Genomic DNA, 11,252 nt, shown 5'->3' with positions numbered 1-11,252 from the left:
AATACATCGTGCAGGAATTGTCAGAGGATATTTAGCATTCCAGTCACGGAGGGATGATGTATGTCACACACATTGGCTATGACAGATATAATTCTGAAAAAGAGGAATTAGGGGTGATTAAAGAAAACAATTATGGAAATGTCTTAGGTCATGTTCTGCTTTTAGTCTGAACTTGAAATGCGATAGGGGCAAACAGCTGACCACATCCAGTACGTGCTGTGAGCCGCGGGGGGATCCCAAGCTCTGCCTCCCACAGCCGGGGCAGCAGGAGCTGTCACTGCCCCATGAGAAGGAAACCCGCAACTGGAAAACTAAAATAAGTAGAGTTTGAAGTTAAACTAAGACAGAATGCTTTCCCCAAGTATACCCCAACATATGTTAGTAGTTTACTAACAGTCTGTGGAAAGGAAGTGGAGAAACTCCATGGGCACAATGAAATTGGAGCTGCCCCTTGTGCAACTCCTTTTTCCGGAGCCGTGATTCACCTGTTTCCACTGGTCACCAGCTTATCTAGTACTGGAAGTTTTGTAGCTTACTCAAAGCAGTGAGAAATTCAGAGCAGCTGAAAGATGAACCACATTTCCAGTTACTCTTCTCCCAAGTTTTTTTTTTGCACTCCTTTGCAAGAGTTTAAGAAAGACAGGCCTTTGCTTTACATTATGAGCCACGGACTTAAAATGTGCCTATTTTAGCATTCTCTACCTGAAAATGCAAACAGTTCTGCATTCTTTTGCAGTGATCTTTAGAATTTCTGGTCTGGAGCTGAGAGGAAGCACAGCAGCCATGAAAGGCTTATTAGTTTTGTAGCTATAACAATGGATTTAGTTGGGCTTCTGCTTGTATTTCCCCCTTGGCACTCTGTGTGAGCTTTCTAAGCTGTATCGATTTCTATTGACTCCAAAGCTCATATTTCTGAAATCATTGTTTCAGCCCCAATTCATGGCTACCACTACTCAATCAAAAATATTACCTGCCATTAAATCCAAGAGTAATTATGAGGGAAATCTTGGTCCCCTGGCTGAAGGGCTGTGCTGCTTTCCCTCTGCAGCATCCCAAGGCAGGGTCAGCGTGGATGTGACATTTGTCACCTTCCCACAGAGGACTTTGTGCAGGGCTGAAAGCTCCACCTCTGCTGGTGATTGTACAGTTCAAAGAGTCCCTTGCTTTTACCCCATACATTAAGTGCAAGACAATGGAATATAAATATGCCTCATGTGAAAAGGTCTGATACAAACTGAACCAGTCAGCCCAGGGCTGTTCAGCTCACACTAATCTGTGATTTTAAGGGTGATGGTGAGGAAAACTTGATACCATATTTGCACTATATCCTATTTTTTTTTAGGATAAGGGAAAAAAACATTTTTCATTTCCCTTATCTCTCTTGCTTAGGTTAAAACCCCAACATATTTCATGCTGCTGCCTCTGTGTCTTCTCCCAGTGGCCTGTGTATCAGTTCTGTAATAAAAATAATAATAAATGCTGCTATTTCTTTCTCGGTCCAGGTATTTGGGAGGTAGCCAGGCTCAGGCTTCTGCAGGAGTAATGCTTCATGCAACTTGGCAAGAACAGACACTTGTGGGTATCTCTGCCATTTGTATAGAAATAACTTCACCCACATAATGGCTGATTAATTAGACTTGAGCAGTGCAGATGAGTTGAAAAGTAAGGAGAGAAACCCACAACTTCAGTGTAGAGCTGCACCGAAGCAATGCTGACCCCCAAACCTCACTGCTGCTAATCCAGCCTTTGGACTGTTCAAAATATTCCTATTATTCCTAATCAGTTGTGAAACAATTCTGATGTAAGACAGCATCAACCCCCAAAACTGGAATTCAGTAATAATATTAATTTGGTGTAAAAAATATAAATGTTATTTATACTACGGCATTTGACCTTGAACAAACACTGATGAGGAAGAATCACATAAAGTTCATGCAACCTCCAAATTTTTCTTTTTTAACCTGAAAATTCAAAGGGGAGGGCATTAGGTGTTAGGTTTTACATGTTTGGTTTAGTTAAGTTTTGTTTAGTTTAACTTAATCAGTGCACCCCCTGCAAAGTCTGTGCTTGTCATTAAGACCATTAAATGCCCCCTGCACCTCATACAGAATAAAGGAACTCCTTTGGTTTTGTTACCCCAGGAAGACATAACTGGAAAAACAGGATCAAACTGCATGTTTTACATTTTCCAGACGATGAAATGTACTCAGGCCGAGAGAGTGCACTAGAAATGAACACTGGTACTTCTCAAAAGCTTGAGGAGCAGTGAGAGGGAAAAGAAACAGAGAAAGAATAGAACAGGAAAGAGATAACAGAAAAAAAGAAACTGGGTATACTACAACAGTGAGATACAGAAAAAGGCACCTTGATTGGAAAGTCTATGAAAGGAGGAAAATTAAAATAATGCAAAGATGAAATGAAAAGAAGTAATCCCCTTTTTAGAGAAAAGTAGAAGCTAGAACAATAGAAATTAAGGGTAGAAAAAGCAAGGCATGAAAATATCTTTTAAACAGAAATAAGTTCCAGTTCATGTATCTGTTAGAAGCAAGGTCAAGCAGAAGTGGAAATGGAGGGCAGGCGAGGAGATGATCCTAAAGTCCCTCAAAGAAACTGGAAGATCACCATTTGAAGCCTGTGGACTCATATGCACCCCACTGAGATCAGTGGGTGGTGCTGCAGTCATGTGTACATGAAAATACAATAATTACCAGCAAATAGGAAAAATACAGCAATAATTACCAGCAAACTGAACTACATGCTATGTGAAGAGACATGTTGTTTCTCAAGTGATTAACCTGAATTATCAGCTAATTCCTTCCAGCTTCACAGAATAGCTGGACCTATTAAAATCAAAGCAGGTGACCCAGCTGGTGACCCCTGTGATCCCCCAGGCAGAGGGGAGCAGGAACAGCCTTGGCACCGTGCTGCTCATCCCTCCAGGAATCAGCACAATCCAAGGCTGTCTCACTTTCCAGTAAAGGACACTCCAAGAGCCCAGCGCCAGACCCTGGGCAGGATCCGGTGACCGTGGTGGTATTCTAGAACCCAAGTTAATTCATTACTTGTACCTGGATGCTGGCAAAATACTCCAGTGTTTGCCATGGAATCCTGAATTTTCTGTATGATTTCTACTGGGTATAATTTTCTTTTCAGTCCCTTTTCCTATTGAAACACCATTTTCTCAAAGTTTTTATTCATCACTTTGACATATACCTTTCCTGATAGTTTTCCTGCAAGTGGTCTATCTCACATTTACATCATTAAAATACCCATAATTCTCATCAGCAAAAGGCTTGCAATAAAATGCAGCTTCTTTAAGTTGTGTCAATGAAATCCCCATTTTTAGTGTGTTTCCAACCCAATAGTGCTCTATGTGGCACAGAAATGGCACTGTCTCTTTGGTTCTGTTGCTTCTCAGGTTTCTCTTTTTTCACACAGAAAATAATTAAAAATACCCCCACTTCATATGTCAACTTCTAAAGTGTGACCCTGACACACAGTAAAGGTATAAAACAAAGTCTGGTGCAAAAGACATAAAAACTCCCTGAGAATAGTTTCAGGTGACAACATTAGGCAGAAAAAACCAAAATGTTAAGGAAGGCAGCTGAAGACCAGCCATATCTAGAAGTGTATTTATATAATTAATTGTCTATAAATTCAGAATGATCAAGGCGGCTTGGCAGATTCCAGTTTATCCAACTAAAGTAACCACAGTGTAGTTCCAATGCTACCCATAATGTATTTAACATATGGTTCCAAACGCTAGCCAGAGGTTTCTAACTCAGTTCAGTTAGCTGAAGCACGCACGTTTTGCCACCAAACCCTGTCTATTTGAACTGACAAGGCTATTTTGGATGCTATTTTGTGAGACAGGCAGGGACAACTTGCTGCAAGCACTTGATGATCTTTACACATTAACACTCCCAACTGTACTTTATCACCGTGGAGCGTCCAAAACCACCCCAAAAGTGTAGACTGGAGAATTATAATTGGCTCCTGAAAATAACAGGATATTCACCCACTTAGCCCGATCCCACAGAGTTTTCTTTCCCTTACTTTATTCCCTACATCTCTAACTTCGTTTCCATCACCTCCCTCCCTCTTGCCTTCTTTAACCTTGTTTCTGCCGCTGATTGGAAACCCTAGAACTGACACGAATTTGATGGCAGCCGTCGCTGTCCAGAGTCGCCGGGATTTTCCCGCTCTGCTGGGGCTGTAATCTTTCGGGAGCAGAGGCCGGGGCTATTTTGGCCGTACAATGTCTGACATGTTCCGGTTGCTAGGTAAACAACAAACTGTATACACGGTGCTGGGTGAGCCATGCAGGAGACGAGTATAGTTATCTGCTGAGTCCTTTCTTCACCCGATCACATGCGCATGACTGTACCACTCATGAGATAAGACTTTCACTGTCTCGCTTTGCTGCTCAGGTGAAAGCGAGAGGAGAATTTGACCTTTATGTGGCTGCTGGCCTCTCAAACCGCTCACCCCGCACGTGGGGCCGCGGCACGGCCGTGGGTGCGTGTGACCCCCGCACGGGCACTGGGGAAAGCCGGCACGGGGGATGCAAAGAGTGCGGATATTCCCCCTAACGCTACTGCACACGCCAGGAGTACGCCCCAGCTCCCGCGCCGTGACAGAGCCGAGGGAAGCTCCCTGCGCGCTCCATGCGCTCTCGCACGGGCTGGGAGGGGAAACGAGGGACACACAGAGCAAATGCTGCGGACATTGCACGGGGGGCAGCGGGAGGGGAGCGCCGGGCGGCGGAGCAGCGCAGGGCCGGGCGGCGGGGCCCTGCAGCCCCGCGGCTTGCACTGCCGCGCTCCGGGGCCGGCCCTCGCCTCCCCCCGCGCTCGCTACCGGCCAAGCCGCACCGACGGGCGGGACCCCCGCGCTGACAGCGGAGCGGAGCAGATCGTGCCTCCCCCCGCCCCCGGGGGGCTCCCGCCTCCTCCCGGGCTCCCCGCGCCGCCGCCGCCCCCGCTCAGCGCGGCGGAGCCCGCGGGGGCGGTGGCGCTGCCGAGGATGCGCTGGCGGAGCGCCCGCCGAGCGTCACGGCGGGGAGGGCCCCGCGCCTCCGCCGCGACATAAAGAGCGGCGCGGGGCGCGGTGGCGGCAGCAGAGCTCGGGGAGCTCCCGCGGCGGCCACTGGGGAATCCCTCACTGATCCCTCACCGCGCTCTCACCGCGCCCTCGCTCCACGCAGCGCCCCGAGGTAAGCGTGACTGCGGGGCTGGGGCTGTGCGAGGCAGGGGCTGTGCGAGGCAGGGGCTGTGCGGGACAGGGGCTGTGCGGGGCTGGGGCTGTGCGGGACAGGGGCTGTGCGGGACAGGGGCTGTGCGAGGCAGAGGCTGTACGGGACAGGGGCTGTGCGAGGCAGGGGCTGTGCGGGGCTGGGGCTGTGCGAGGCAGAGGCTGTACGGGACAGGGGCTGTGCGAGGCAGGGGCTGTGCGAGGCTGGGGCTGTGCGGGACAGGGGCTGTGCGGGGCTGGGGCTGTGCGAGGCTGGGGCTGTGCGGGACAGGGGCTGTGCGGGACAGGGGCTGTGCGGGGCTGGGGCTGTGCGAGGCTGGGGCTGTGCGGGACAGGGGCTGTGCGGGACAGGGGCTGTGCGGGGCTGGGGCTGTGCGAGGCTGGGGCTGTGCGGGACAGGGGCTGTGCGGGACAGGGGCTGTGCGGGGCTGGGGCTGTGCGGGACAGGGGCTGTGCGGGGCTGGGGCTGTGCGGGACAGGGGCTGTGCGAGGCTGGGGCTGTGCGGGACAGGGGCTGTGCGAGGCAGGGGCTGTGCGGGACAGGGGCTGTGCGAGGCAGGGACTGTGCGGGGCTGGGGCTGTGCGGGACAGGGGCTGTGCGAGGCAGGGGCTGTGCGAGGCAGGGGCTGTGCGGGACAGGGGCTGTGCGAGGCAGGGACTGTGCGGGGCTGGGGCTGTGCGGGACAGGGGCTGTGCGGGACAGGGGCTGTGCGGGGCCGGGGCTGTGCGGGGCCGGGGCTGTGCGGGGCAGAGGGCGCTGACGGCCCCGCTGTGCCCGCAGCCCGGGCTGACAGCCGTGCCCTGCCCGCAGCGCGATGACTCTGAACCGCGGCGACAAGCGGCGCGGCAGCACGCCGTTCGCGGCGCAGCAGCACCTGCACCGCCGCAGCATGCCCGTGGACGAGCGCGACCTGCGGCCGCTGCCGCCCGACGAGCTGTCGGGCTTGGTGCGCTGCACCTCGTACAGCCCCGGAGGCGAGCACCGCCAGAGCTGGGCCTCCGACTCCTCCGACTCCGTCATCTCCTCGGGCAGCGACTCCGACAGCAGCCTCTACAAGGTGATCCTGCTGGGCGAGCACGGCGTCGGCAAGACCAGCCTGGCGCGCATCTTCGGCGGCGTGGAGGACTGCGCGGACGCGGAGGAGGCCGGTGAGGGCACAGCGGGCTCGGAGAGGTGCCGGGGACCCCCGGCTCGGAGCCTCCCCCTACGGCCACCGGCAGGGAAGGAGGAGGAGAACTTCTTTTGCTGAACTTTTTTTTTTTTTTTTTTTTCCCCCATAGGAAATACATACGACAGATCAATTATAGTTGACGGAGAAGAAGCATCTCTCATGGTGTTTGATGTATGGGAGCAGGTACTTAAAGCTCTTTCCTCATGCTTTTGCTTTATGGCTTGGTCTGTAGTTCTCTTAAGAAAAAAAAAGTAGAAATGGAACAGCTATGCCTATTTGTTCAATCAGATAAGTGACATTAAAAATTAGAATTCATACTGCCTTTTGTTCTCTCTGCATTTAATTTCTTGTAGCCAGGCAGGCAGTTTAAAACCCTGAGTAGAGCTGAGTGAGACTCTCTTAATGCTTTGAATAATCGGTATCTTACATGAGTAGCCCAGGGAATTACTGTAAAATTAGAGGTTGTCAATCTGATCAGTGCAGACATGATATTATTTCTGGAAGCGAGAAATTTCTTTTGTTTTGTATTTTAAATAACAAAATATTTGAATGTTTTGGGAGGTTGGCTTACTTTTACTTATTATAATAAAGTTAAAAGCATGAAGTTACATTATTATTATTACTTACTTTTTATAATAAAGCTAAGAAAAGAATCTTTAAGGCACTTAGAGTAATAAATCATCATTCAGTGTTGAATAGATTTTTCAGCAAAATAAATCCATTTCTTGTCTGTTGTTTCAGGATGATAGCCAATGGCTCCAGAACCACTGCATGAAAATGGGAGATGCCTATATTATTGTCTACTCAGTGACAGACAAAGTTAGTTTTGAAAAGGCTTCCGAGCTAAGAATCCAGCTGAGAAGAGCAAGGCAGACAGAGGATATTCCTATTATCCTTGTGGGAAATAAAAGTGACCTGGTCAGGTCCCGGGAGGTCTCAGTTGATGGTAAGAGACACTGAATTTTACAAGTGCTGTCTAAAGTAGTAGCAAAGGCTATGCAGGATCATGGCTAATAGGAATGGCCTGGTTTGATGTAGAAAAATGTGTGATTTGAGGGTCACTGGGGAAATGGAGCCAGCTGGCTGGTGCTGAAGGGCTTGGTACCACAGAAAACATTGGAGATGGGTGTGGGGCAAGATGTGTGGCTGTGCAGAGCTCTGAGCTGCAGTGGGAGAGAAAAATGCATCTGAGCTGCACCTTCAGCACAGGACTACTAAAGCCAGGCTTTAATTGTATGGTATGTGTGCAGCAGCACTTGCCAGGCTCAGGATGTGACAGTCTGAGCTGTGCTCTTTAGGAGACACAGTGCCATGTCACAGAGCCAGGCAGCCTCAGGACAGGGGATCCCATCAGCCTGTGCAACCCTTTCTGCTGGAGGTGACTCCATCACATTTGAGCTGAGCTGGTGGCACCAGGCTCACACAACTCAAAAGATTTTTGTGTTCTTCAGCTGTGATCAGTAAGAATCCTCTCATCCAGCTCCAGCTGGCATTTGGGTACTTAGAGCACAGGAACCACTGCCAACACCACAGTCTCGATTCTGCTTATTTAAACATTTTGTGATGCTTTTTCTTCTGCTGGGTTTTGTTTTGTTTTGGGGTGGGTTTTTTTTGTTTTCCACTGGAAAGAATACTCTGAAATATTGGTGCCTTGATGATGAACCATCTCTCCCTATCTGGTTTGCCATGCTCCCAGTGTTAAATTCCTGCTCAGGGAATTGACTGGAGTTCATCGGGAGATTACTTTTTCAGGCTGGGGCAGGGCATGGTTGACTGTCCTAGTTCTGACATCTGTACTTTCTTCAGGTTTACAACTCTGCCATTATTTACCACAGCTGACTGTGGAAATTTGTGCTGGAGCAATGTCCCAGGGTTAAGTGCTTATGCCCAGAACATTGAACATCTTTTATTTCAAATTCAGGCCTGGTCAGATCCAGTGGTGCACAACTTTGTGACCTCTACTGATGCGTTCAATGACTTGATCTTGTGGCCTGTATCAGCTCCACTTCTATTGGTGTGGAAAACTCACTTGTTACAGCAAGGCAGAGGTGCAGAATTGCTCAACAGCTTCCAGAATAAACCCCATTTCTTTCTGTACATCACTGTAGGGGGTCTTTACCCAAAGTGAGTTTAATGTGAAACCAGGATGCTCACACTGTTCCATATCAAACTGCAAGCGTGCTTCCAAGGGCCTCTCCTAAATCAGCTTTAGCTCTTAAACAGCACAGGCACAGTCTGCCTGAAGGACTATTGCTGCCATGTATTCAATTCCATTGGTCAAATGAGATTTTTGACCACAGCACAACAAAACCAAGGAGAGTAAGGGGGCAAAACCATGAAGAGAAAATTTGGGTTTTCCTATTTTGCAGTAAAAGCTCTTTCATGGCATTGAAGGCACTTCCCTTACTTAGAGCCAATTCCTGTTTTGTTTTTCTGACAGTATGTGTGAAGAGAAAACGTCTCCACTGATCTTCCTTTTTGTCTTTCTGTGCAGAGGGCCGGGCCTGTGCCGTGGTGTTTGACTGCAAGTTCATCGAGACCTCAGCTGCTCTGCACCACAACGTGAAGGACCTGTTCGAGGGCATCGTGCGGCAGATCCGGCTGCGCAAGGACAGCAAGGAGGACAACGCCCGCAGGATGGCCAACGCCAAGAGGAGGGAGAGCATCAGCAAGAAGGCCAAGCGGTTCCTGGGCAGAATTGTGGCCAAGAACAACAAGAAGATGGCTTTCAAAGCAAAATCCAAGTCTTGCCATGACTTGTCCGTGCTATAGGAGCTCTCAGCAAGGGCAGGCACGCGGGCTGAACAAGCCCCTGGCTGCTCAGTAGCGTGTGGATGATCCTCGTGGTGATAACAGCCATGGCTTTTCCACTGAGACTCTCATTAATGCCTTAAGGTGCTCAAGCAAGTCTGGAAGTTACACTACAGTGCTTCATTGATAAATGGTTTAAGTTTCAGTGTGTTCAAGTAAATGAACTAACTTGAAATATGAGGCTTGACATGCCCACTGTGTACATATGTTCTATATCTTCTTGTCTTGTGGATGCCAGAGATGCAAAGATAAGAAAGGATAACGATCACCATAGACTTGTCTCGTTTGCAGAGCAAAACTTAAACTTGTACGCAGGCTCGTACACTCTTTTTAGTATAAAGCAAGCAATGATAAATCTTTTTAAACTTAAATGTGGGGAGGGTGGAGTAGAACCACAGTAGAATGGGAGAAATCAAATTATATATATATTTAAATACAGAACAGATATCATTTTATTAAGTTAATTTGCACTTCCATTAACTGTTATTCAATTAATTGGTTACTTGTTTACATGCAGATTTTATAATAAAATATTATTTCCTCTTATAATAAACTGTGCTTTTCTCATAGTGTGGATAAAGAATGAGAGAACAGTATTTTTATACCGACCTTTTTCCACTGTACAAAATGTTACACACAGACTGAAGAGTCACATGTGATAGAGCTCTGGAACAAGATGAACTGGGAAAATCCTTTGTCCTTTTCTTTAATAGAGGGTTTCTTTAAGAAGTGAACCCTACTTTTATGAACACTCTAATTCAACAGCTTTTCTTGGGAAGGGAGCCCCCGACCTTTCATTTTATTGTTCATCCTCCACCTGGTTCTCATCAGCTCTAGCAGGAGCAGGGTTTTAAATACTGCCTTTAGTGAGATTAATGTGCTGTGTTTATATTGATAAATTGAGCCCTGGAAAGTCTGAAGTCCTCTCCTGGCTTGAAGGTCTTGTGTTACAGCCAATAAGCAAATGCAGGAGGTTGTTTTTTAACTTTTTGGCAGCAGTATAATTGTCCAATCTGCTCCCACACCTGTAGATAGCTTCTAGTGGTTTCAAGATGTTCAAAGCAGGCTGGCAAGGGTATTTGAAGGAGTTGTAGAATTCAGTTGCATACAGTGGCCTTCAGTGCTTCTTTTGTGGCAATTTAGTGTGTTATAATTGGTGTTTTTCCATGATTTTTCCCTATTTGCTATTAATGAAGTTAAAACCAAACACATTGCAGTGCAAGAACTGGGACTTACGACATTTTATTTATAAATTCCGCTTCATAGGATACATTCTCTTAAAAATAATCCATAATCTCTGTTCTCAAAACCCAAAAAACACACATTCCTCTGCCTCTTTCCACTATCCCTGCCTGAGTCCAGTTCATTAGAGATTGTTCCAGCTGCCTGGGAGCCCAGCTTGTCCATGGCTTTAGAGGGCTGAGCTTTCCCAAAGCTCTGGGAGGCTTCAGGTCTCATAGCTTGCCTTGGGCTTCCAGAGGTGGGGCAAACAACTCTCCATGGAGTTCTCCCAGTGCCCAGGCACTCCTCAGGGAGCAGTGCAGGAATTCACACGGGGAATGCAAGAATTAGCAAATTAGCAGCTCCTGCTGTGCTGCTGGTGAGCCTGGCTGGTTACATGCCCAGTTGAGCTTGTGTTGCTGCTAACAGGTCACATTTCTTATGAAAAGAAGTGTTGCCTTTGTGTTCTGAGCAGTCTAAAGTGAATGAGTCTGTCCTGCAGTCAAAGTTAACATTTGCCTGAGCAGACACTTTAATTGGATTTGGTTTTATTTTTCCACTAGCCTTGCTTCCTGGCTATTCTCTGTTACGTATCTATAATTATCTATTATATATCTATTATTATCCATTTTGGGACATCTGACCGCTGTCAGATTATGGCACCAGGTATCTCTGGGAACTTTTAATGTCAGCACCAAAGCAATAGCTCTAATCCTGACAATTCTACAGCCAGAGTGCCCAAAATTTGGCACATCCCTATTCAGGTACAGGCCAAGGTTAATGACTAAACTGCAT

General features: G+C 48.0%; 1 protein-coding gene across 1 annotated transcript; it reads left to right on the top strand.

Annotated features, from left to right (window-relative positions):
- Nucleotides 1–5,161: 5,161 nt before the first annotated feature.
- On the top strand, nt 5,162–9,779 carry RRAD (RRAD, Ras related glycolysis inhibitor and calcium channel regulator). The gene is made up of 5 exons (XM_053987380.1): nt 5,162–5,215; nt 6,065–6,402; nt 6,535–6,608; nt 7,167–7,371; nt 8,920–9,779. The coding sequence occupies exons 2-5, from the start codon at nt 6,069–6,071 to the stop codon at nt 9,195–9,197; spliced, it is 891 nt and encodes a 296-aa protein (XP_053843355.1). The 5' UTR covers nt 5,162–5,215; nt 6,065–6,068; the 3' UTR covers nt 9,198–9,779.
- The last annotated feature ends 1,473 nt before the right edge of the window (nt 9,780–11,252 follow it).

This window comes from Vidua macroura, chromosome 11 (genome assembly GCF_024509145.1).
Source record: "Vidua macroura isolate BioBank_ID:100142 chromosome 11, ASM2450914v1, whole genome shotgun sequence".
NCBI classification, from domain to species: domain Eukaryota; kingdom Metazoa; phylum Chordata; class Aves; order Passeriformes; family Viduidae; genus Vidua; species Vidua macroura.
This window is presented reverse-complemented; position numbering and strand designations above follow the sequence as displayed.

Coding starts and splice junctions, on each gene's coding strand:
- RRAD (XM_053987380.1), top strand. CDS start 6,069: ATGACTCTGAACCGCGGCGACAAGCGGCGCGGCAGCACGCCGTTCGCG. Junction 6,403..6,534: donor CGCGGACGCGGAGGAGGCCG/GTGAGGGCACAG, acceptor TTTCCCCCATAG/GAAATACATACGACAGATCA. Junction 6,609..7,166: donor TGTTTGATGTATGGGAGCAG/GTACTTAAAGCT, acceptor CTGTTGTTTCAG/GATGATAGCCAATGGCTCCA.